This window comes from Mustela lutreola, chromosome X (genome assembly GCF_030435805.1).
Source record: "Mustela lutreola isolate mMusLut2 chromosome X, mMusLut2.pri, whole genome shotgun sequence".
Classification (NCBI taxonomy): domain Eukaryota; kingdom Metazoa; phylum Chordata; class Mammalia; order Carnivora; family Mustelidae; genus Mustela; species Mustela lutreola.
The window spans coordinates 19,715,192-19,742,682 of NC_081308.1; the positions used below are offsets into that span (position 1 = coordinate 19,715,192).

General features: G+C 39.9%; 1 protein-coding gene across 7 annotated transcripts in view; it reads left to right on the top strand.

The window, feature by feature from the left end:
• Nucleotides 1-27,198, top strand: part of ZFX (zinc finger protein X-linked) — a 56,631-nt gene extending 29,433 nt beyond the window's left edge. For 6 of the 7 annotated variants that reach the window (XM_059156485.1, XM_059156483.1, XM_059156484.1 and 3 more), the window contains 5 exons: nt 20,557-20,706; nt 20,926-21,069; nt 21,443-21,595; nt 22,130-22,270; nt 23,145-27,198. In XM_059156485.1, the coding sequence (XP_059012468.1) occupies nt 20,557-20,706; nt 20,926-21,069; nt 21,443-21,595; nt 22,130-22,270; nt 23,145-24,328 (1,772 nt within the window). In that variant the 3' untranslated portion in view covers nt 24,329-27,198. The remainder of the gene's footprint in view (nt 1-20,556; nt 20,707-20,925; nt 21,070-21,442; nt 21,596-22,129; nt 22,271-23,144) is intronic. The other variant, XM_059156487.1, reaches the window with a different exon arrangement.
• Nucleotides 27,199-27,491: the final 293 nt, after the last annotated feature.

The window sequence follows — 27,491 nt, forward strand, 5'->3', positions numbered from 1 at the left end:
CATGCTGTTACCCGAGAGGTGGAGAGAACATGATTTAGGACCTGTTAGAAGTTAGAGTTGCTCGCTGGGGTCAATCTAATGGATGTTTTTTCTAAGCAGTTGCTAATAGGATTTGCTGCCTTTTTTTTTTTTTTTTTTTTTTTTTAAGATTTTATTTTTTTATTTGAGAGAGAGAGATCTCAAGTAGGCAGAGAGGCAGGTGGAGAGAGAGGGGGAAATAGGCTCCCCGCTTAGCAGGGAGCCCGATTCGGGGCTCTATCCCAGGACCCTGAGACCATGACTTGAGCTGAAGGCAGAGGCTTTAACCCACTGAGCTACCCAGGTGCCCCTGGAATTTGCTGCTTTTGAGAGGGTTTGTGGCTAGAGGAAGAAATTTGGGACAACAAAATACAGAGGGTATCCCGTATGGAAATGGGTGGTGGTTCCTCAGAGAGTGCTTGCAAAATAACAAGTATGGGTCCTTTAGATATTCAGTAAGTATATGGAGAGGAGCGCATGAAAATCAGAAGGTTTGGGGAAGTGGAGGAGAAAATCTTTAGACCTTTTTAATACTGTTAAAGATGAAAAGAATTTCTAGAATGTCATCACTGAAAGGAGATAGTGGACCTGTTTCTTTGAGCAATTAGGAGGTCATTTGTATCTTAATTAAAATAGTTTCAATACAGCATGGGGCAATGGAGAGGAAATAGAAGAGCTGAACGGTAATGGATTGAGAAGTTGGTGGAAGTGAAGTAGGTGAAGCGATTTGTATAAATGGCCATTTTGGTCGGGAAGGGACAGAAGAAGCAAGAGTATAGCTTTTGATGTTTGGTTGGATAGTGAAAGTGTGTTGAGTATATGTATTGTCTTATATGTGCAGGATACAAACCATTGGATAGAGAGACTAAAGATAAGGGAAGGGTTACCAGGGGTTACCAGATGGAGCAATTCCAGAGAAGGAGGAGGGAATAATGAGGTCCAGGGTAGCCGTGGAAGGCTGCTGGGTGAGGTCTAGAGAAGAAGAGGGACTACCTTCTCTGAGACAGAGGCAGTAAAAGGAGCTTTAGAATATTGGGAACAGGTACCTGGCTGGCTCAGTTGGTAAAGCATGTAAAAAAAATTTTTTTTTTTTAAATCATGTAGCTCTTAATCTCAGGGTTGTGAGTTTGAGCCCCACAATGGGTGTAGAGATTACTTAAAAATAAAATCTGTTAAAAAGGTAAATAAAGGGATGCGTGGGTGGCACAGTCAGTTGGACATCTGCCTTCCACTCAGGTCATGATCCCAGGGTCCTGGGATTGAGTCCTGCATTGGGCTCCTTGCTCAACGGTGAGCCTGCTTCTCCCTCTGCCTACCACTCTCCCTGCTCGCTCTCTCTGACAAGTAAATAAATTTTTTAAAATAATTTAACTAAATAAATTAAAATGTTGAGAGCTATTTTCTTTGTGCGGCAAATTCATCTGCCAATATGTGATGTACAGAGATTGGGTGGAAGGCTGAAGAATAGAGGTGACAAGTTGAAAAGCCTTAGTCTTAAAGGGAGGGACCAGGGCAGGAAGTTTAAGAACTTACAGGATAGATTATTTAGCTGCATCGAGGGGCTGGCTGAGATTGGGAGTCTTTAGTTTGTATGTCAGATGTGCCATTCAGTGTGAAAACACCATTTTGAAATACCACTACCAGATTTTCTGTTGTAAGACCAGGCAGCCCAGAGGCAAGGCTGAAGAAAGTAAGGAGTTGGATTCATCGTACTTTATGAGGGCAAAGGGCTAAAAGGATCTGGTGAAATATTTAGGAGACAGCACTCTTGGTTCTCCTTGACTTCCCTTTTCATTGAAACTTGTTTGCTAAGGAGTAAAATGTATAACATTGGTTTGACCTGTAGCTTCATACTACCTCTTGCCTTCATTACTCTTTCAGGAAGTTCAGCCCTCCAGGAATGTCATTAAAAAAACCTCCCAAAAGTTGATTTAGTAAGGGTTGACATAGTATACTAGATTCTTTTTTTCTTTATTAAGATTTTATTTATTGAGAGAGCACATGAGTAGGGGGAGGGGCAGAGGGAGAAGCAGACTCTCCACTGAGCAGGGAGCTGGACACAGGGCTCATTCCAGGACCCTGAGATCACGACTGAGCTAAAGGCGGATGCTTAACCAGCTGAGCCACCCAGAGACCCCAGTATACTAGAATACACCGTATTGCAGAGTCCAGACTTACAGAATTTTCATTAAAAATCTTACAGTCCGGGGCGCCTGGGTGGCTCGGCTCAGTGGGTTAAGCCGCTGCCTTCGGCTCGGGTCATGATCTCAGGGTCCTGGGATCGAGCCCCACATCGGGCTTTCTGCTCAGCAAGGAGCCTGCTTCCTCCTCTCTCTGCCTGCCTCTCTGCCTGCTTGTCATTTCTCTCTGTCAAATAAATAAATAAATAAACAAACAAATAAATAAATAAATAAATGAAAAAGAAAAAAGGAAAACTCCCTCTTTAAAAAAAAAAAAATCTTACAGTCCTCTTTCTTTTGGTCCCTGGGTTTCTGCTATTTTATATAGATTTTAATGTTCCTTAAAAAGCAAATAAGGGTGGATACAAACTGTTATTGTTATGTATTTTTATATATTTTATGTATGTATATAAGTTAACAATACAGTGATAGTTTTTCTTTTCTTTTTTTTTAAAGATTGATTTATTTACTTCAGAGATAAAGAGAGTATGTGAGTGGTGGGGGGCGGGCAGAGGGAGAGAGAATTCTTAAGCAGACTCCCTGCTGAGCACAGAGCCTGATATGGGGCTCAGTCCCAGGACCCTGAGATCATGACCTGAGCCAGAATCAAGAGTTGGCCGCTTAACCGACTGACTGACCCACCCAGGTGCCCCTATTCCTTTCTTTTTAAAATAGAATGTCACATCCAAGCTTAAAGAATACAGAACACACACCACACACATACACACACACACACACACACACACGTGTGCATGCATAACCTAATCCCTCTATATTACTATAATGAAAAGGTTTGATTACTTTTATTTAAAAAAATTTTTTTAAAGCACTATTTATTTATTTTTGGGAGAGAGAGAGAGAGACAGCATGAGTGGAGGGGCTGAGGCAGACGGAGAGAGAATCCCAAGCAGACTCCATGCCAGGCCGGGAGCTCGACACAGGGCTTGATCTAATGACCTTGAAATAATGACCTGAGCTGAAACCAAAGTCGGATGCTTAGCCAGCTGCGCCATCCAGGTGCCCCTGATTGCTTTTAAGTTGGGTTTAGGGATGGGGACTTTGGAGGGGGTGATGGTGCCTTTTGGTAGTATCTGTTGTTCTTTTGCAGATAACTTCATTCATTTTTCCTCCATTCCATACCACCATCCCTTTTCCTTTCAAAGTATTGTCATGTTAAAAATTTTAATTTACTACTGGCTTTGGAACAAACCAGTTGAATGCTTTGGAATTAACATTTCTCCTGTTTCTGCCTCCCAGTACTGCATTTCAGCTTAAAACCAAAATTGATTTCAGAAGTTTAGGATTGAAAAAGGCTTTGTGGTAAGCATATAGGGGAACTATGGTCTGATTTTCTCCATGATAGAGAACGCAGAGATGCTGTTACTAGCAGTCAACTTCAGTGCATTTCATAAAATGATGAGAGATAGTAGTAGTATCTCTGAATTCCTATGATACTTATTTACCTCACTGGTCAGAGAACATGAACAGACATCTAAATACTCTTCAAAAATTTCAGTAAGTCATTAGATCTAAGAGCCTAATAAACGGCTTTTAATAAAGTCTTTAGTGTCTACCCTGGCAGATTTCTTCCCTCTGAAGGTCTCATTTAAAATGATGACAAAGGGGTACATGGGTGGCTCAGTCGTTAAGCATCTGCTTTCGGCTCAGGTCATGATCCCAGGGTCCTGGGATCAAGCTCTGCATCGGGCTCCCTGCTCAGCGGGAAGCCTGCTTTTCCCTTTCCCACTCCCCTGTTTGTGCTCCCTCTCTCGCTGTGTCTCTTTCTGTCATATAAATAAAAATATTTTTAAAAAACTAAAATGATGAGGAAGTAGCAATCCTCATTCTTTACAGTGTCCTGATGGTGTATATAGACACAAATGTTCTTTGTCACACTAGAACTGCCTTTGAGGCCAGGATGACCTCCTTATGTCATCTCTGTAGTCTAGACATTAAGATTGCTTCTGAATTTGATGGTCTTTGTCTTGAAAATAGGAAGTACCCACTGCCTCTTAGTTATTGATAAATCTTCTTCATCAAACCTTATGCCTGTTAGTGTGAAATAAATATTAGTTGAATATACGAAGGCTATAGCTGCAAGTTTGTAGGCATTGTGACACACTGAAGGTATTAATAATTCATTTCTTCCCTATCAAAAGCTGTTGGTTCTCACTTGGTTCTGGTTAGGCTAGATACAGTGGTACCGCTTTAGAGCACTTAGAGAGCTTTCTGGGTCTCTGAGGTGGAATGTTTGAGTCATCCATGTGTTAACCAAGTTGTTTTTTAGTTCTCTTTTAATCTGAGACAGCTGCCAGACATCCCTGATTTCTTTGCAGTGGTCTCCAGCCTCCTGGAGTTTCACTTTGCAGCTGTGTAGTCAAGATGCTATTTTGTCCAACATCAATTTGTACAATAGGGAAAGCTGGAGAAGATCTGGTGATGATGAGTCAGGCGCTGTCTTACGACAGCTGCGTGCAGCCAAGTATTCTCTGGGTGCCTCTGGTATTACCATGAGCGATGAGAAGTCACTCTTTCGATCTTGTTGACATGTCCCATGTCTTTTAATTAGAACAGTTAGAAGAGGAACAGGAGTTAGGTATTCTTTCTAATCCTAGATTCAACTTAAGTGTTGAAGTAAACTTTTTTTGGTAACAGTTTTGACACATGTAACAGCGTGTAACACGTGCCAGACTGTTTGCCCATTGGAAGTGTGCAATTCGGTGGTTTTTAGTGTGTTCACTCACTTGTGCAGCCATCATCAGACTTTAGTAACTTGTAGTTACCCCAAGGAGAAACTTCATACCCTTTAGCTATCACTCCCATCAACCCTCTCTGCCCCTTCCATATCTAAGCAACCCCTAATCTGCTTTCTGCCTGGATAGATTTGCCTGTTGGGGGTATTTCCTATAAACAGAATCCTGTAATACATGATCTTTATGACTGGCTCTTTTCACTTAGCAGAATGTTCTCAGCATTCATCCGTGTTGCAGCAGGTGTCAGTGCTTCATTCCTTTTTATTACTGAAGATTATTCCTATCTTTCTCGGTGTACGGGGTATATGTTTTAGTCCATTTGTAAGTTGTTTCTACTTTTTGGCTGTTGTAGCTATGATTTTAACATTTGTATTCAAGTTTTTGTGGACATACATTTCATATGTGGAATTGCTGGGTCATATGGTAACTCTTATGTTTACTCTTTTAAGGAAGTGCCAGCGTGTTTTCCAAAGGGGCTACACCATTTTACATTCCCACCAGCAGTGTACGGGGGTTCCAGTGTCTCCACACCCTTTGTAGCACTTGTGAATACTGTTTTGTTTTGTTTTGTTTTGTTTTGTTTTGTTTTGTTTTTAATCCTAGCCATCCTGGTGGATGGGAAGCAATATCCTGTTGTGGTTTTGATTTGCATTTCTGTGATGATTAATGATGTCAAGCAGTTTTTCATGTGCTTATTGGCCATTTGGATATATTCTTTGAAGAAATGTCTTTTCAGATGCCTTGCTCATTTTTAAATTGAGTTACTTGCCTTTTTATTATTGAGTTGAAAGAATTTTTTGTATATTCTAGTTACAAGTTCCTTACAAGATAAATGATTTACAGGTATGTTGTCCCATTCTGTTCGTAGTCTCCACTTCCTTGATAGTGTCCTTTGATGTACAAAAGCTTTAAATAATGATAAAGTCCAATTTATACATTTTTCTGTTGCTGTGCTTTTGGTCTCCTATTTAAGAAACTGCTTCCTCTTCCAAGGTTATGAAGATTTACACCTGTGTTTCCTTTTAAGAGCTTTATAGCTTTGGTTCTTGTATTTAGGCCTTTGATCCATTTTGGGTTTATTTTTGTGTATGATGTGAGGTAGATAAGGAGCTAACTTCATTCTTTGGCATGTGGATATTCAGTTGTCCCAGCACCATTTGTTGAAAAAACAATTCTTTCCCCATTGAATGTCCTTGGCACTCTTGTTGAAAATAATTGACTGTAAATGTGAGGGGTTTATTTTTTGGACTTTTAACTCTGTTCCTTATACTAGTTCCTTATACTATGCTTATACTAGTTCCGTGCTGTCAGGAGTGCCTTGTGAATTTGCAAAATTTAGTATACCCTCAATGTTAAAGTTTAAATTTTTAAGTCCAGGCAAAAATGCATAATTCCATTTTAAAAGGTGTAACACAATAAGTGATGGCGACATTGTATGTTCTTATGGAAAACACTGGTGCTTTGGGCATGCTTGCCTGTCTTACAGTAACATCAGGGGAAACGACTAATACACTTCTACAGCATGCAGTCCTTCCAGTCAAAAATTGAACATTTAGCCATAGAGCCTCTTTTCTAATGTCAACCTATATGATGGCTTCATTTCATTTCTATACATTTTAATAAAATATGTGCTCTCGGTTATTTTAAGCAGTTAAAATAGATAAATTAAGAATAATTATAGCAAATAATTAATACTTAGAACCCTTTAAACTAATTTGGTTAAAGTATGTCATAATTTTTAACATGTGGATTATAAAATTGGAAATTTTTACTTTGTTCCGACCATAAGCCTAATAAAAGTTATGACGGTGAGTGTGGAGTAATAATACAGCTGTCTTCTCTCCATTTAGTTGGTTTTATACACTAAGGCTAAAGACGTTTTCACTAAGATAAAGTTGATTTCGAAATACTGTTTTCTACAGTTTGTAACTGCTTGTATAAAAGCTGAATGATAATAAATCATTAGATTGGTTAGTTCTTAACTAATGCTTCTTAAGCTCTTTTGGTTTGGTGGCATTTATATAATTTAAGTCCATTTGAGTTAGTATTTCAAGAAGAGCTCAGGTGCTAATGTGTGGAACATGTTCAACAGACCTATTTTTTAAATGACCCTTGAGTCAGTTTGCAGGTTTATTGTTAATAAAGGTCACTTTTCAAGGGGAAAATATTTATGACTATATTTGTGGTTTGATTGTTACCAAGTCAAAATGGACAATTAAGAAAAAATTTTTTGACATAAGCTGTTTTATCCCAGGAAAGATTGTAGATTTGTAACAAGTTGGTAACAATAAAAATAGGTAGGAGTAAACCTTCAATAAATAGTATTTGTGTGCCAGAACTTAGTGTATATTATTTTCTTTACACAACCTTATAAATGTTGGTGTTATCACTCTTCTTAACTTCCTAGGAAAGAGGATCAGTTTAAGTAACTTGAGCAAAGTTATACATCCAGCTGGCATTAGATTGAGGATGTGGAATCAAGTGGTTTTATTCCGGTGTCTGCCCTCTACTCTCATATTGCCTTTTTCGTGTGTGTGTGTGTGTGTGTGTGTGTGTGTGTATTTATATACATCGAATATAAAGCTTCTACTACAAAGCAGTAGAGTTTGGCTTAAATACTGCTTATAGGTGGGTGGAGGAGGCAACTAGAATTCAGTGGTTCTTAAAATTTATATTATTTTAAAAAATTTAAAAATTTACAGTATTATTGAATACTCAGTTTCAGCAGTGTTAGGAAATAATTTAAGGGACTTAAACATTTTCTTTCTTAACTCATAGCAGAAGCCACCAAGACGGCCTCCAAATCCTATTCTATTGTTTTTCTATCTAAAGAATAGATTTTTTTCAAATTTATGTTTAAATGAGAAAAAGAAATCATACAGAAACTGTTATTTTTACTTTTGCCCATATTTACTTTCCTTGCAGCTTCATTCATTCAGAAACATTTCTTGACCAGCCACAATAAGCTAGGAACCTTGGTAGCTGTTAGAGATAAACAGTGCGAGTCTCTGGCTTTTTAGAGTCCAGCACACAATCCTAGAGGGAAGACAAACAGAAACAGATCATTACAGTGGATTGTGAAAAGATACAAAACTGAAAATACGAAGTATTTTGGAAGCGTTAAGGGCGGAAATGGGGTTGTGTGTGGATTTTTGGTATACTTCTGTGTGCTACGTGCTGTGAAAGCATTACAAACCAGAGTTCTGTGGATGCTTGGTTGAAGACCTGAATCTCTGTATTTCATCTCTGCTCCTAACCATTTCCTTCCCGCTCATAATTATTTTGGAGCAGATTCCATTCATCATTTCATTCATAGGTAGTTTAGTATATATATCTGAAGGACAATGATTTTTTTTTTTTAATGAAACAATATCATGGTCACATCTTTAAAACAATCATTGGAGGTGAATTCATTTGAAAGACGAGTGGGTGGGTAAGGCGGGAGGGAGGACGGCCTGTTTAAAGGGAAAGGCAAGGAGATGTGAAAGATCTTGGAGTGGTCAGAGACTTACTTGTTGGCGTGCAAATAATATCTTTGGCGAAGAAAATGGAGGAAATGGTGAGAAATAAGATAGACAAAACAGGCAGGGCCCAAATCATAAAGGCCCTTGAAGGCACTAAGAGGCCCATTTTACCTTGTCAATGTGGGAAGCTGTTAAAGGGTTGTAAGCAGATTAATAATAACATGGTTAGGCTGTTGGTTTGGAAAGATCATCCTCAGGGCATTGTTGAGAGCAGACAAGGTAAGAGTAAAATCAGAAACAAAAAGGGCACTGTGGGAGGTTTTTGTAGTTCAGGTAAGAAACTGATGGTAGTTTGAAATAGCTCAATCAGTAGAGTTTGGCAGAAACTGCTTCACGACATGTTTAGGAAGTAGAATTTGGATTAAATTTAGGCTTGAGGGAGAGGGAGAGTTCAAAGCTCCCTTCCTGGTTTCTGGCTCGTGGGGCTGGGCAAATGGCGAAACCATTACCAGAGGAGGAGCACGTTTGGACACGCCGCAGATCCGTCCACAAGGACACGCCGCAGATCACGTCCACCACGTGGACTGCCTGCGTCCGTCCACGTGGTGCCCCTGGCCTTCCAGCTGAGGTGTTCTGACCAGATGGTCTGATGTTAGCTCCTAGTTAAGCACAACTTTTGGTCATAGTGGATAGCTAATAAAAATGGTTCTGGGGGAGGGGAGCGCCTGGGTGGCTCAGTGGGTTAAAGCCTCTGCCTTCGGCTCAGGTCATGATCCCAGGGTCCTGGGATCGAGCCCCGCATCGTCCTCTCTGCTCGGCGGGGAGCCTGCTTCCCTTCCTCTCTCTCTGCTTGCCTCTCTGCCTACTTGTGATCTCTGTCTGTCAAATAAATAAATAAAATCTAAAAAAAAAAAAAAAAAAAAAGGTTCTGGGGGAAGGGAGCACCTGGGTGGTTCAGTCCGTGAAGTGTCCAACTTGATTTTGGCTCAGGTCCTGACCTCATGGTTGTAAGATTGAGCCCTGTGCTGGGGCTTAAGATTCTCATTCTCCCTCTCCCTCTGCACCTCCTCCCACAAAAGTCCTTCTGGGAATGATTGAGGAAATAAATCCAAACTTCTATGTTTAATGCATAAACTCTGAGGGTTAATACAATCTAATGGTTTATTTACTGATTCTCAGAGCTGTTAGTGTAGGAGACATGGTAAAATATTTGTTTTATTCCTTTGTTCTGTGGGCAGATTGTTGGATGTTTCTGTATCTTACCGTTATTTTTATTTACTGTCAGTTTTGTTTCTTAACGTTTAGTAAACAACAGTATACAATTTTAGAGTTTAAAAAATATATATCCTCATGGGAATGTTTCTGAAATGTGAGAAAAGTCTTATTTAAGGAAGACATATTGAATAAGCTTTAAGCCTGTTCTGATGAAATTCAAAAAGATTTCTGTTAATCCGTCTAAAATTATTGTCTTTCTTGTGGGCACTCTGAATTATCGGTTTAATGTTCAGTGTGGATGTCAGTTGGATTTGTACCAAGGGTGAAGCAGTCAAGTAAGGCACATGTATTGTTGTCCTCCCCTCTCCCCACCAAAAATAAGATTGGGTAAAAAGTCTATCTTGAAGGCCTTAGAAGCAGTTGGAGCTTCAGATGAGCCTTGTGACTCATATTTACTGTTCATCTGCTTGTGACCTAGACAAAATTGTCCAACAGCTTGCCCTTTGAACAGATCTGTGATTACTTTGTGGGGTAATGGGGGCTGGGCAGGGGAGAGAGAAATGAGAGAGGGAAAGAAAGAACATGCTTCAAGAAATTCTTCAGTGTATGGCAACAGTGTTAGAGTGAGCCAGCTTTCCATTTGGATGCCAGCCCAGCTGGTCATTAGCTGTATGATTCCGAGCAAATTTACTGATTTCTCTTTGGCCTTTGTTTTTTTATTTGTAAGATGGCAGTCCTTCTACCTGGCCTGTGGACTGGTTGGGAGAATTAGAGATCCTATGCAGCAGGCACCCAGGGCAGAGCCTGCCTGTCCGTAATGGCTAGTCATTATTGTTCACACGGAGTCTCTCTGTTAGTGGCATCGCTAACTCTGGACTGGCTTCACTTAAGACCTTCCTGTTGTTTGATCAGGAAATCCTTTGCTAAAGGCCCGCACAGGGTGAGAGTGTGATAGTCGTTCCTTTCTTTTCCCCCTGAATTTATAGTATTAAGAAATCCATTCTTGGCTAACTAGATTTGGTTAGCTGTGTTTTAGACCAGTTTGGCAAATATTTTTCACAAGTTCTGTCTCTGACATCATGCTAGAGCTCACTGTAACTGAGATCAGACACTTGAATGGCTCTGATCCTTTAATTCCCCTTCTATAGAATACACTAATTTCATTAAATCTTTGAATGTCTCCAGGAAAGCTTCAAGAGGTAAAGGAGATAGATTATAACTAATCCTCTGAAATCTTTTATACGCTATATAATGAAAATAAGATGGAATTTTAACCACAAAAAGAGGGTTCCTAAGGAGGAAGCTAAGAAAGGAAGGCCCAAAAGTGAACTTGTAAGTATATTTATCTGCTAGAACATCTGCTTACTCAGCAGAATGCTTCCTGCAGGTTACTTAGTCTTAAGTGCTCAGGTTTCAAATCTGTAAAGTGGAGATAAAACACCTAAGTCATGGAGCTATTGTCATTGATATCATGATAAAATAGAGGGATACCACTGACTACAGTGTCTAGGACATAACAGTTGCTCATGAGCTCAGGTATCCTTTTAAGGGGTGCTGCCCATCTGTGGTTATTTTTTTTTCCCCCTAGATTTTATTTACTTGTGAGAGAGAGAGAACGAGCCCAAGCAGGGGGAGCAGCAGGCAGAGGGAGAAGCAGGCTCCACAACGAGCAGGGAGCCCAATACGGGACTTGATTCCAGGACCCTGGGATCGTGACCTGAGCCGAAGGCCAATGCTTAACTGACTAAGCCATTCAGGTGTCCTTCGGTATTTTTACCTGCTCACACAGGAAACCTTAAGACATTAAATAATACCAAGTTTTTACTCTGTAGTTTTTTTTTTCTTTTGATTGGATTTTGGGTTTAGAGGTTTAAAGATTGAAATGATTAAGTAGTGGTAAGATGATTGGGCTTATCAGAGTAAGTTAGAACAGGTTCTTGGTTCAGAGAACCAAATTCTTTCTTCAATAGCAAGACTGACTGTCGGGGTCTTCTGAAAAGGCCTGATTTCCCTCCATGATGTTAATCCTAACATTCACACTTGTTAAAACTTTAGAATAAAGATTTGTGTATTCAGACTGTCCCTTGAAATAAATTATTTAGGATATAAAATCATCTTTATTTTTCTTTCAAAATTAACCTGTTTTAAGATCTATTAGGTGGCTAGCTTCTTGTTCTGCTCCATTCTGAAGTAGTTGCTTTCTAGGTTTAATGTAATACAGACATTTTTCTGAAATTTTCCGTCTCTTATTTCCCCAGATTAATCCACTGTTTTATGGATTCCCTTGCCATCTTCTTTCTTGATTTACTCCCTTATTGTACTGGACCACATATTGAAATAACTTCCTAAGGAGTATAGATTGTGTACTAAAATATTTTTATTCTACCCGTAAATGGGATTGATAATTTGGTTAAGTACAGAATTCTAGATTAAAGAGAATTTTCCTTGAGAACTTGTGTTGCTGTGTTTCAATGTCACCTAGCATCTAGTGTTACGGTTTAGGAGCTTGATGTCATCTTGACTCTCATTCCTAAGTGTTTCTTTTTATTCTGAAAGCTTTAAAGATCTTTTTATCCCTCCTGGTCTGAAATACCATACATTTGTGCTTAGCTAGGTATAGGTCTTTTCTTGCACTGTGTTTTCAATAATGATGAGTTCTTTGAATCTAAAGAATCTTCAGGTTTCTGAAATAATTTTATTTATTAATACAATATATTAATTGCAAGAAGAATCTCTGAAAGAAACAGAATAAGTATATCCTAACAACTGTCTGCACCTCTGTGTTCCCTTATGATAGTCATTAGCCATGTGGCTCATTAAATTTAAGTTTAATTAAATGAAAAATAAAATTAGGTGTCTATTGTCTAAGTTGCACCAACCACATTTCAAGGGCTGAATAACCACATGTAGCTAGTGGAGATAGAGATATAGAACATTTCCAACGTGATCTTTCTTAAAAGCCAAAGAGGAGATGCAGAAGTTCAAAGAATATATTATAAGACAGTAGAGGCATCTAGAAAATAAACTAACAAAATTCAAAAAGAAGCTGAGGAGAAAAATAAAAATAGAATCAAAATAAAAGCCACCATAGAAGCAAATATAAGAATAAATATGCCTCAGTAAATAAGCATGGGCAGAGGATCCAGCTTTAGGAAATCACAAAAATGAAATGGTTAAGAAGGAAAAGGTGCAAAAATGATTATGGAGAAGAAGGCTAGATACAGGAGACAGATAAAGGAGGTAGACACATAAGGGGAGTTCTCAAGGGAACAACCAATGAACTACAAAAATATTTATAGTGGAAGAAATTTTCCTAAAATAAAGACTGGAATCTTTCACAGAATTTTCCTGAAATAAAGATCAAATCTTTCTTGTTTCAGGAAATTGATAGAATGATAAAACCAGCAAGTCATAATCATAGTGATGTTTAGTGAAATTTAAGGATAAAGAGTTGTAGGGACATCTACACAGAAATACTCAGTGTTTGAAGGGAGTGGAACAACTCTTCAAAGTTCTGAGAAAAAGTAACTAAGAATTTTATACCCAGGGCACCTGGGTGGCTCAGTTGGTTGAGCGACTGCCTTCAGCTCAGGTCATGATCCCCAAGTCCCGGGATTGAGTCCCACATCGGGCTCCCAGCTCCACGGGGAGTCTGCTTCTCCCTCTCACCTTCTTCTCTCTCATGCTCTCTGTCACTCTTTCTCTCTCAAATAAATAAATAAAATAAAGAATTTTATACCCAGCCAGTGTATTCTTCAAGTGAGGGCCACAGACTAACATTTTCATGTCAGCCCTATTTGGTAATCTAAGCAAACCAAGGGATCATTCAGTATAAAGAACTCTAGAATGGAGAAACTGATAAAAGAGTTGGTAGTGAGCATTGGCATTCCTTTAATATTTAAGTAACTATAAAATACTTGGGACAGGGAGGGGCACCTGGGAGGGCCCCACTCTCAATTTTGGCTCAGGTTATGATCTCACAGTCATGAGATTGAGCCCAGCATTGGGCTCCAAGCTAAGCATGGAGCCTGCTTAAGATTCTCCATCTCTCTCTGCTGACCCCCATCCCCTACAGGTGCATTCTCTCCTCTCTCAAAAAAAAAAGGGGGGGGGGGAATGGGAGGGTATTGATATGTTCATTTCCATATCTTTCATAGTAGGATGGCAGTAGATACTGGCCTTAAAATTGACTCATGGGGCGCCTGAGTGGCTCAGTTTGTTAAGTGTCCAACTCTTGGATTTGGCTGAGGTCACGAGATTGAGCCCCGCATCAGGGTCTGCGCTGGGTATGGACCCTGCTTGAGATTCTCTCTGTCCCTCTCTCTCTGCCCCTCCCCCCCACTCTTGTGCATACACTCTCACTCTCCTTAAAAAAAAAAAATGATTCATGTATTATAAGCAAAATATGGCTAAATGTTTTTTTAATATATTTTTTTCATCTTTAGAGGTCTAAGAACTAGTAACATAATGTCTGGCATTTACTTGAAGATCAGCATTCACATATTTAAGAAACGAATGTTAAATCTTTTCTGTATATCAGAGTGTATTGTAGACACTTGGGATACATCATTGAACAAAACAGTTGCCAGTGCTTTTCCCCTCCCTTATGTTGTAGCAGAGGTACACAGACATAAATAAGTGATGTAATATATGTGATACCTTCTTGGGAAGAAAACAGAGGTATAAGGAGGATTCGGGGTTGCAGATGTGGGCAGGGTTTGCTGAGATGACATTTGAGCAGAGACTTAATTTTGAGATACCTGATAGACTTCAAAGATATGTACAAATCTGAGTTCAGGAAATAGGACTAGAATGGAGATGCAAAATTGAGAGTTACTGGCACAGAGATGAGATTTAAGCTATATAACTGAATGACATTGCCAAAGGAGTGATTGTAAATAAACCAACACCAAAAGCCAAGCCTGAGGTTTGCAACATTAAGAGGCCGCTCCTGCAAAGGACTAAGGACGCAGGGCTGGTGAGGGAGGAGGAAGCCAAGAGCTTACATCCTGGACACCAAGTGAGGAAAGTGAATCAGAGTCAAAGGAATGCAGAGAATGGGCGACCTTGATGAACAGTTTTGGTGGAATCATGGGCGCAGTTGAAGTGAGTTTAGAAGATATGGAAAGACAATTGGAGAAATGGGGAAAAGAGTTTTTTTATAAAAGGGGAAAAGAATAGTTTGTTTATATGCTGATGAAAGTGATCCAGTAGAGGGGGAGAGATGCTGGAACAATCCAGAGGGGGCAGGCTTTAGCTAGGAATGGAGGGGATTTGTCTTGATTACAGGCCGGGTTTGGCTGCTGGTGGGTGAGTAGAAGCTGATGGTGAATCTTCGATTGTTTTCCCTTGTTCTCAGTGAAGTAAGAGGATTGTCAACTGGGAATGAGGATGGGGAGGTGAAATTAGAGATTTGAGCAGAGAGGATACTAGAAAATGAGAGAGAGAGAAAGTAGCAGAAACAGTTTGCTTCAGGTTTAGGGTCACAGATTTAAGGGTGGGACCATCGGTGCATGCGTGTTTCCGGTCAGCTGGTACAGAGGCAGAGAGGAGAATTGAAATTAGGCAAGTCTGTGTTTCTCTCAAGCCAGTATGACGGAGTGAAAGGAGGGAGAGGGCGGGGGATCAGAGAGCAAGGGAATGAGAGTCACTGTGTAATTCAAGTTGAGTTCAAGTAAATGATAACATAGTGTTTTTTGTTTAAAAACGACATATTACGATATCCAGTTTTCATTAAAATATCTGTTCACTCTTTTATTTATAAATAAGCATATTTATTTATAAATATAAATGTGTCTGAATAATTATCGGTAAATTGATAGTTCTAAGTGGTATGATCTTGATCACATTTTAATTTCCTTTTTTTTTTTTTTTAAAGATTTTATTTATTTATTTGTCAGAGAGAGAGAGAGCACAGGCAGAGTGGCAGGCAGAGTCAGAGGGAGAGGCAGGCTCCCTGCGGGGCAAGGAGCCCGATGTGGGACTCGACCCAGGACGCTGGGATCATGACCTGAGCCGAAGGCAGCTGCTTAACCAACTGAGCCACCCAGGCGTCCCTTAATTTCCTTTTATACTTTAAAAATACTTCTCTTTGGGGGGGCCTAGGTGACTCACTGGGTTAAGCAGCTACTTTCGGCTCAGGTCATGATCCCAGGGTCCTTAGATTGAACCCCGTGTCGGGCTCCCTACTGAGTGGGGAGCCTGCTTCTCCCTCTGTTTCTGCTGCTCTTCCTGCTTGTGCTCTCTTGCTCATGCTCTCTCTCTCTCAAATAAAAATAAAATCTTTAAAGATACTTTTCTTGAACAGTAAACTGCATGATTTCTACAACAAATAACATACAAGTACAAGAAGCGTAAAAGAATAAAAATAAAAGTGTATTATTTAAGTTCAGGGCACACGGGTAGTCTAGGGCCCGATTGGAGAAACAGGATTGAAAGCAGAAAGCACTTTGGGGGGTGCCTGGGTGGCTCAGTGGGTTGGGCCGCTACCTTCGGCTCAGGTCATGATCCCAGGGTCCTGGGATCGAGTCCGCATTGGGCTCTCTGCTCAGCAGGGAGCCTGCTTCCCCCTCTCTCTCTCTCTGCCTGCCTCTCTGCCTGCTTGTGATCTCTCTCTCTGTCAAATAAATAAATAAAAATATTTAAAAAAAAAAAAGAAAGAAAGAAAGAAAGCACTTTGGTCAGAGATTGCTAGACTGTGCAGTTTGTATTTTATTTGGTAGGAGATGGAGTACCATTCTGGGCCAGAGAGTAAGGCAACTGGATCTTTGTTTTAGGAAAGCTGACTGAGGCCTATGTCTAGGGGTATTTGGTAGGAAATGTAGGAAGAGAGAGATAAATGGTAAAGATCTTTTATTTTTATGATGTTAATTTGTACAGAATGCAATCCCATCATAATCCAGTATCCTATATTTTTCTGTCTTGGTAAAAAATTATACTAAAATTTGTCTAGAAACTTAAGTGAAAGTAACAAAACAGTATTAAGTATTTCATAAGGTTTTCATGAGGAGTGAGTGGTTACATTTTAAGGGCTTATCATCATGCTGGGCATATGAGCTATGTGGTCAGTAAATGTTAACCATTATCCATCATGGCCATCATCTTTCCTTGTTATATAGATTCTCCAGCAGCTTAGTTTTACTGATCTTTTAATTAGATCAACGTTCGTTTAACAGTTTACTTGAGGGCACCTGGGTGGCTCAGTTAAGCATCCAACTCTTGATTTCAGCTAAGGTCTTGATGTCAGGATCGTGAGTTCAAAACCTGCGTTGGCCTTCACACTGTGTGTGGAGCCTACGTAAAGAAAAAGACGGGTGCCTGGGTGGCTCAGTCAGTTAAGTGACTGCCTCTTGATTTGGGCTTAGGTCCTGTTCTCAGGGTTGTGAGGTTGAGCCCTGAGTCCTGTTCCCTGCCTTGGGCTCTGTGCTGGGCGTAGAGCCTGCTTAAGATTCTTGCTTTCCATCTCCCTCTGCCGCTCCCCCCACCCCGGTGCCCCCCACCAACACCACCACAGGTGGTTGTACACTCTCTCTCTTAAAAAACAACAACAAAAAAACAATTTACTTGAAGTGATGTATTTCCTACCCCCACCCCAGTAATTTTTCTCTTCCAGAAACTACTGGGGTTTTTGAGATATTGATGAACTATATTTTTAGACACCACTATATCTGTAACATTGCAAATAAGTATCCCTCAATTTTGGTCTTCGAAGAGAATTTACTGAAGCTCCTTTCAAGCAGTATAAAGTCCTGCCTATGTTTTGCTATAGTTTTGCTGTTACTAATGAGATTATGGGTAAGTCAGAGGTTTCTCAGTTCTGAAGTTTATAATACTGGATGAGTTGTAAAGCTTATTATTATGTAAGGCTTGAGGAAACTGATGCCAATTTTACTTTAACAAAAATAGAAAAACTGGGAAGAAAATTCACTAACATCATGAAGGAGTCTCTGGTTGGTGAGACTATTGGTGATTTTTTTAATTCTAAATTTTATACAGTAATCATACATTTTTTTAAAAACCAGAAGGTGAAAATAAAGGTCTGTGTTGTAAAGACAGGCACCTTTTCTCTCTCCCATCCCTCACTCATTGGTTCACTGACTTTGGGCAAGTCACATACCATCTCAGAGCCTTTATTTCTTTATCTGGAAAAGGTAAAGATCAAATAAAAGTACAGAGAAATGTTAAGGAAATAGCAGAATGCCATGCAAGATGGTGATCATTATTAGAAGTAGTCTTAATTTCCAGAAATTATGCTCTTCTATTTTAGAGAGGCCTTGTTCCAGAGCTCTAGGCCTTCATCACTACATTAGGAGAAGGCACTTAGGCGGAAATCATACGTATGGTGACTCAGTTTTATCCAAGGCTTCTTTGTCTGTTTTTAGAAGTTCATTTTTAATGATAGCTTTAAATGCACAGAGAAATTTTGAGTACTTATCAGGACCATCAAAGTGGGTTTTTTTTTTTAAGTCACTTTTGTAATTTTTCATCTTCAGAGTAATTTCATAAGTTCAGTGTGGGGCAAATTCTCAAGGTGAAAACCCAAAGGTGAATTCTACTTTAGTCTAATAATAGAATAGCTTGGCTTGGCTCAGGTGAGCTCATATATTTGAAATGTGTTTTCCCCACATATTTACAAAAGCAAGCCAAAAGGTCTTTTGCTCTAAATTATAGATAAATACGTGACATTTTGCAGGCTCCAAAACGACTAGATTTTTTCCATCATCAAAGGCTTCATCTTATTAGTACCAACAAACTAACATATGCTAGAACAGCCAGCCTAAACCTTGTTCTTTGTAAACACAAGGACATTTGATTTTCCAGTACCTGTTAGAATCTGTTTTGCCAGACCTTGCCCAAAAAGGGCAAGCTTTATCAACAGTACCTAACTGTTCGGAGATGAGTTTTCTGAATATGTAACAGCAGGCCTCTGCAGCTAGTGTGCTGGGCTCTTCATCCTTGTAAACTCTGTCTCACCTTGAAATTGCAGAGCTATCTTTAAGAAAACAGCCTTGGTTCAGTCAGCTGGGTATGTCCTAAAAATATTTAGCTTTGAAAAAGGGTAAGTACATAGCAGGCCAGAAATAAGGACCTAATGCCAGTTCTTTCCCCCTACAAACCATTTTTATAAAGCATAGTCAAGATACTTGAATTTAGTTAGTCATGTGCAGAGTTCAGGGAACCTCTCTGTTTTTTCGAACCACAAAGAGTTTAACCACCTGGTCTCTGAACCTGCATATTGTGAAGCTTGTCCGGGATCAGCTCGTTTTCTCCAGCTCTTCACCCGGTTTGCCATTTTCTCCTGGTAACCCAAGCCCTTGCCTTCAGTTTCATATCCACGGTTGAAGCCAGCAGCCACCAACTCCTCCAGCGCCCCGCGGGACAGCCTTCCCCCTTCACGTGGGGTGGCCGTGTTCGCATCCGTGTTTACCACCTTGAGTCCTAGAAGGGTAACACGTTGCTCCCCCTGTCTAAGGAGAATTTCGTCATCTTAGCCTCTTAATTTCATCTTCCCCTTTTCCTCTGAGGTCTTGATCCGGAAGTTTTCCCATGTCTTCTGGCTTAAGCTTCTTCCCTTCTGTTGTATTTGTTCCCACAGACTGAATATGCTTAAGTATTCTTATCGATTAAATAGAAAAGTCCTTGACCCTGTGCCCCATTCTAGTTACTGCCCCTATGTTCTCCATTTTAAAATTGGACTTTCTGAAGAAATGCACACCGTCCATTCAGTCCTCACCCCACTTTAATCTGACCCCACATATGTATGTGTGTAGCCTTCACTACACTGCTTTTCACCAGGAGCCTCAGTGACTTCCAGGTGATCACAGTCCATACAGACATTTCTCCTTGACTTGGGTGTGTGCTGCATTATTACCGTGGGCCTTACTAGGTTTCCCAAACCTGTGTGTCGGCCTTCAGTTTCAGACTCAAATACCTAGCAACCGTCTTCCTGTCTCATTCATCGAATTGTTGGCTCATCCACATTCTGAGCATCTGCTGTCACCAGATTCTTGTCTTTAAAGACTGATGAGTAAAGTGACAGGTATCTGCTCTATCTGTGGGGAAGATGGGGGAAAGTCTCTGATAGTGACAGTACAGTGAACCGTGTCCTTGGAGAGAAGCAAGCAAAGGGTGCTGTGAATATCAAAGAACTGGGACAGGCACCAGCCTGAGAGCTTTTAGGGATGTTAACTTTCAGACCTTAAATTAATTAGCTATGTAGGAAGAGAGATCACCTAAATCAGAAACCTCATAGTTATTCTTGGCTCCTTTGTTATGTTCAGTTTTCACTCTTGGATTCTACCATGAGTCCTGAGACAGGGCTCCAGTCCTGCCTTCTTCCCCATCCATCCTCCTTCTGTCCTGATGTAAGGCCTTGTCCTCTGTTGCCTGCATTTGGGGGTGGGGAGGTGTTACCCGCATGTTTGCGGTAGACCCACGAGTGGTACCCTTGCTTTATGTCTCCATCCCTTGGCATCCACTTCTCTAAAGGTCAGCATGGTGTTAGCAAAAATGGCGATCTGCCATTCTCACTGCTCTCCTGAAAAGTCTCTGCTCAGAATCTCTAAATCTCTCCACGTACCTGGCTTCACCCCTACACATTCTAATTCTGTGGTGCTGGCGGGCTGGAGCCTGTGTTCTTTGGTTCCCTAAGAGATATTGACATCTGACCAGACTGAGAAACCTCTGACCTATCATTGTCAAGTCTGAACCCCTCTGCCTGGTTGCGCAAGGGCCTCCATGACACCCACCCCCAACACTTGGCTTAGCAGTCAACCTCATATCCCACCATGCCCCTACTGGTCTAGATAAAATCATCCCATTTTGTATGAATCCTGTTAGGGTATTTGTAAAAAGGACTTTTCAGAACATGACATTTTATTTAACTATCTGCTATTGTTATTTGTAATGTGTTTCCTGCCTTTTCAGTGGATGATGCTGGCAAAATAGAACATGATGGTTCTTCTGGAATGACCATGGATGCAGAGTCGGAAATTGATCCTTGTAAGGTGGATGGCACTTGCCCTGAAGTCATCAAGGTGTACATTTTTAAAGCTGACCCCGGAGAGGATGACTTAGGTAAGAGGAAATCTTCACCGTATTATGCATCCTGATCAGGCACATCAACTTGATTTCTTTTGGCTGGTTGAGATTACAGACCTTTGAAATCTTGTCTGAATATAACTTTTAAGCAAGGATTTTCATGTAGCTGTGGAAAAGGATATGAAACATACTAAGGCAAATGGGTGGAAATGAAGTTTTCAGATAAATTCTCAGAGCTGTCATCTTCCCTAATAGGTGGCACTGTAGACATTGTGGAGAGTGAGCCTGAGAATGACCATGGAGTTGAATTACTTGATCAGAATAGCAGTATTCGTGTGCCAAGGGAAAAGATGGTTTATATGACCGTCAATGACTCTCAGCAAGAAGATGAAGATTTAAGTAAGTAGGTGGCCTTTTTGTGGGAGAAAGTCTTACGTTTCTGTAGCTCTCTTTTTAAATACGGTCAGTATTCAAAGGAAAATAAGTGGCATTATTGTAGAGATTGTTATGCTACCGTGTGCCTCCAAGGGCAGTCTCAGTAACTCTTTGTGGATGCATAGAACGTTGCCTTACAGACACGTTAAGGTGAAAGCCAAGAAACAAATGATTCGTTCAACAAATACTTGTTGCCTGCTTAGGACTCTGTAAAAGTTCTAGGTGTGTAACACTTGAACCTTCTTTCTACTCGTCTGTTACCTGAATTCAAATAAAAATGCCTTTCCTGTGATCTCTGTAAACGTGGTCACAAAAGTTGATATAATTTCCTACTTAGATGTCGCGGAAATCGCTGATGAGGTGTATATGGAGGTGATCGTAGGAGAGGAGGATGCGGCGGCGGCGGCAGCAGCCGCTGCAGCGCACGAGCAGCAGATCGACGACAATGAAATCAAAACCTTCATGCCAATAGCCTGGGCAGCGGCTTACGGTAAGTCCCTTGGCGGCTCTTCAGACGGACTTGGCTCGCAAGTGGGACTTTGTGATTGAAAACGGTGTCTGTGGCCTTAGGTTTCCGAAATAGGAAACACCACTACCCTGTAAGGGTTACTTGATTTGAACAGGAGGACAGTAAGATGATAAAGTCTACCTTCTGTGTTTATTTATAACAGGAATTTCCTCTGTGTGTGTATTGCATAGAAGGAAGTACTGTAAGAAGTACAGAGGCTTTCAAGCTGAACCTTTTCATCTTGATCGTATCTGACCCATGACTTTACAGTTTGGGGAGATGACATGGGAGTTCATGGGACAAAATGCTGACATGTGTTTTTTAGATTTGGAAGCAAGGCCTTTCCTGCTGTCTCACTATAATAAATGCGGTCCTAAAACCCATTACCTAGAATGGGGACTTTCTGTCATTCATGAGTATCATGGCTTACTTTTCGTTGTTATAGTTAATAAAGCATCCCTAATTTTTTATAGTTTATAATACTGTATGATTTTGTTTTTTAATGCGCATTGTTAGGTAATAATTCTGATGGAATTGAAACCCGGAATGGCACTGCAAGTGCCCTCTTGCACATAGATGAGTCTGCTGGGCTCGGCAGACTGGCTAAACAAAAACCAAAGAAAAGGAGAAGACCTGATTCCAGGCAGTACCAAACAGGTGAGGGCACACAAGTCCCACAGCGCAGCGTGCTTGGCGAGCTCTCAGATGAAACTCTAGTATGTATCCACAGAGGTGTTGTGATGGCATTTTAGCTGCTAGACCACATGTAGCTTTTGTGTGTGGAATTTGAAAATATAATTTTAAGAATTCAGTGATATTCATGAATGATTGCCTGGGATAAAAAGAAACAGGGAATGGATCAATCATGGATGGGGAACAAAATTCAAAACTCGGGTGGTTTTTATGCGGAAATGAAAGAAATCCCTCAGACATGTTACAAGCATTAACTGTTTTAAAACCTAAATTAACACAAAGAATTGAATCATGTTACCTTAAGGCAGGCTTAATTTACAGAGCAGTAGGACAAGTACCTCAGTTTACCTGACCCTATTCTTGTCTATTCGTGGATGGTGATTTGCATATTAAAATTTTCATAGATAGGTTTAAGCTTTACTGTCGAGTGACACAAAATTAGGTTTTTCAGAATAACCAAAGCAGGAATTGTGATTACAAAACTTGATTTTTATGAAGAATTTTCTGCCGATTTCTAAATTGATAGAGCTTTGATCACTAGCTGGCAGAAGTTACATATTTATTGATTGATTTTTTTTTTTTTTTTTTTTTTTTTTAAACTGGAGGGACTGAGGTTGGTACTACCAGACTGAATGAAGTTTTCAGACCAGGGTTCTCTTTATGACAGGGTTGCTCTGCCTCTTATACTGAAAAAACGGTCGAAGGAATGTTACGTAGCAGATAGCTTAATGTGGGAATGCTTGCCTAATAACGTTCTGAACGCACACTTGAAATGCTTGCAGAAACCCAAACGGAACCTGGTTTGATCACTCATGCTCCTTTTTTTTTCCTTTCCTAGCAATAATTATTGGCCCTGATGGACATCCCTTGACTGTCTATCCTTGCATGATTTGTGGGAAAAAATTTAAGTCGAGAGGTTTTCTGAAAAGGCACATGAAAAACCATCCTGAACACCTTACCAAGAAGAAGTACCGCTGTACTGACTGTGATTACACTACCAACAAGAAGATAAGTTTACACAACCACCTGGAGAGCCACAAGCTGACCAGCAAGGCAGAGAAGGCCATCGAATGCGATGAGTGTGGGAAGCATTTCTCTCATGCTGGGGCTTTGTTTACTCACAAAATGGTGCATAAGGAGAAAGGAGCCAACAAAATGCACAAGTGTAAATTCTGTGAATATGAGACAGCTGAACAAGGCTTGTTGAATCGCCACCTTTTGGCGGTCCACAGCAAGAACTTTCCTCACATTTGTGTGGAGTGCGGGAAAGGTTTCCGTCACCCATCCGAGCTCAAAAAGCACATGCGCATCCATACCGGCGAGAAGCCGTACCAGTGCCAGTACTGCGAGTATCGGTCCGCAGACTCTTCTAACTTGAAAACACATGTAAAAACAAAGCATAGTAAAGAGATGCCGTTCAAGTGTGACATCTGCCTTCTGACTTTCTCAGATACCAAAGAGGTGCAGCAACATGCTCTTATCCACCAAGAAAGCAAAACACACCAGTGTTTGCACTGCGACCACAAGAGCTCGAACTCAAGCGATTTGAAACGACACATCATTTCGGTTCACACAAAGGACTACCCCCATAAGTGTGACATGTGTGATAAAGGCTTTCACAGGCCTTCCGAACTCAAGAAACACGTGGCTGCCCACAAGGGTAAAAAAATGCACCAGTGTAGACATTGTGACTTTAAGATCGCAGATCCGTTTGTCCTAAGTCGCCATATTCTCTCGGTTCACACGAAAGATCTTCCGTTCAGGTGTAAGAGATGTCGAAAGGGATTTCGGCAACAGAATGAGCTTAAAAAGCATATGAAGACACACAGTGGCAGGAAGGTGTACCAGTGTGAGTACTGTGAGTATAGCACTACAGACGCCTCGGGCTTTAAACGGCACGTCATCTCCATCCACACGAAAGACTATCCTCACCGGTGTGAGTACTGCAAGAAGGGCTTCCGCAGACCTTCGGAAAAGAACCAGCACATAATGCGACATCACAAAGAAGTGGGCCTGCCCTAACGGTCCCGCCACGGACGTTTGTGGCGATGTTGGCCTTGAAGCAGAAATTTCATTTTAGAGCCAATTGGTCTCGTTCACATACAATACTGTATATTGATTATCCCGTGTACAAATAGAATTATTGCTTCTAGTTGAGTTGGTTTTTCGTTTTTCGTTTTTGTTTTTGTTTTACATTTTGTTTAATAGTGTGTTCTGAATTCTATTCAGTTTGTTTAATAAATGGGGGAAAGCAGCAACAAGTAAGTTGCTTTTAATAAAATAATCCCTGGTTCTATACTGAATTTTTCTATCTTAGAAGTTTTATATTTATTTAAATATTTACCTTGCTTACCTTGATGGTACTCTTCTAAGACCATTTAACTTAAAGTTAAGGTAACTTTAGATTGGTAACTCTGAAAGGACTCATGTTGACTCAGTCCCCCCCCCATAAGTTTCTCACAATAAAATTGTCAGAGACATCTACTAACATAAATGGGAGGTTTTTCCAGTCAGCTCTAATTATCCTAACATGGAAGTCATTTACTCGTCTTGCTTACTATTTTCAGACCACATGACAATGAAAGTTTCCATTTGAGCTTTTGCGTCCCTAGCATCGCTGAGGAGAGAACAGTGGCTGGGTTCGTGTTTCCTTTCCGTTTTGTTTAGCAGACAAACTGTACTTCTTTGGGGGCTTTCTTTGGTGTATTGACATCTTTTGTCAGCATAGCAAACTTTTAGAAGAACTTCCTTGACAAATTTTACTTGATGCTGTTGTATTTTGATTATTCCGTCTGTGCTGCTTTGTCTTGGAATGGTTGTGTGCTACAAATGAGATTATCGAGGACTGCATTTTGGAATCTCCTAGAGGTAACTCGTGGCTCGTAGGATCTTTTGCGACTTTATATATGTAAATGTACCCTGAATTATATATATGCACATATATAGAGAACATGTATCTGTGTGTATTGCTTATTTTACATATTTATACACACAACCCCAGTAGTAGTTAAGATCTATAATGAAAAGTATTAAATTTACAATAACGTGAACGATGCAGGGATGCACGAGAGCATTTTGTGAATCATGCTCTTCAGAGAGACTACTCAGGTGAAGAATTAGAAGGAAAATAAGGACACTAGTATTTTTAAAGAGTAAAGGTATTTTCTTTTAAATATCTTTGGTAATTGAAAAAAATAGACGTTAAGATGTTTCTAGATAGAATGTTTTCATACAACTTCAGCTCCATGCTTTTATATTTTTCTGAAAAGCTAATGAGTATCCGGACATAACTCCCTCAGTTCTCTCTGGAGCCCGTGAGGGAACCCTGCGTCACCCAGTGAGGCGGATTAAGGAAACCACAGCTCCGTGTCCCAGAGATCGGGTGCTGATTATGACTCAAACTTGGCAGGTTCAGCCTGCCCTGTTACTTCTTAGTTGCAGTTAGCAAACTTTTAAAAACTGAATGCTCAAATTGGCTTTGGTTAGAAGATAAAGGTGTGTTTAAGTGCATGAGGAAAAGCGGAGGCCTTATTTGGAACGTCACCAAGTCTTTCACAGTTTTGTTTTTCTTTGAGAGCCGACATTTTTTAAACAAGCAGTTCTGAATCAAGAGTCAGACATGCATAAAACTTGAACTTGGTTAATGAGAACTAGATTATGTTAAGATGGATCTTGGAAAATGAAAAACACTTTCTGGGGTCCTTTAAATTGGCTGTCAGCATAGAGTGTCTGGCACATCGTAGGAGATTGAGGAATTTTCTTCCCACTTGATAGTTGCCTTGCCACTTCATTATGGTGCTTCATCCCCTCTGTGCTGTTAGGTTTTGACCTTTCGTCTTTCTCTTTGCCATTGATATTTGTATTCAAGAAGTATATTTATAGGGTTAGAAATCTAAATATTTGGTGGTTGGCAAGCCTCTGAAGTGCTAGATTGATTTCGTCCAGTTGTAAATCAAGTGCTTTAGGCTGGTATGAACTCCAACCTGAATGCCAGTTAAAGCCAAGGCATGGGCCTATCCTAGTGGGAGCTCCTGTGCCCTCTTGGCTCTCATACCTGCTTTTTTTTTTTTTTTTAAATAACTTAAACAATTGTGTGGTTCATTGCCCTGCAATACTATCCTTGAAAGCTCTGTCTGTTTTTTTGTGAGAACCTTTAAAATCTCCCTTCTTTTTTTCCCCAGAAATCATGTAAAAGAAAACACTTAAATGAAAGTGGAAATTTATTAACTTTAAAACATGGTGTAAAATTAGTACAGAAAATATAAATAATTGGTCATTTAACTATATTTTTTTAAATAAACTGAAAGATAAAGAACACAACACTCTACACACTTTATATTTCTCTTACATAGTCTGGAATCATACACAGTGTACTTTCTTTTTAAAGCACAATATTGAAACCTTTAAAAGGTATTTAAGGGTTTGGTCAAGTGAATATGATGAAATGTATTTGTCTGTATAAAGAGAAAATGAAATTGTAGTCACTGTTACGTACTGACATTAGTTACAACCTAGTTTTAATTCTTAAAACAATTTTGATTAGCAAAGCTAAAAAAAATGGATGTTTCAGTTAAATGTTTTAAAGAGGTACAGATTTTTACAAGGACATAATATAAGTTATTGTTCTGTAGAAATATCCTATTAAATATTGTATGTCCCTCCCTCTGTACACTTTGTAAAAAAAAAAAGTAAAATACATAAAAAGAAAATCATATAGGGATGTGTGACATTATTGTAATTGTGTACTTGAGAATAACGTGCAAAAATAAAAATCAGAATATTTTCCTGTTAATGGATGTTTAGTCTATTTGATACCAGTACTAAGTTAATGCTTTTTCTTAAGGAAAAAAATGTACAGTTTTTGTAAAACCTAATAAACATCAAAAACAGTGGATTATTTTCATTTCCCCATTTCTTAATTCCTTTTATGCAGCAGTGGATTGCAAAATGCTTGATTGCTTTGAATTTTGTGACTCGATGCAAATACTCCTCATAGTTCAGCCCTTCAAATTTACAAGTCATATATCAGAGAGCCTAAGAGATGATGGGTGAGTCCTTTGATGAACATGTCCTTGAAGTTCCTTTTTTCCCTTTTCTCTTCATAAGGGATTTGTTTTATTAGCATCTCCAGTTCCCCTGAGACGAATTTGCCATGCGTAATGGTTTCTGAGAACACTGAAGGTTC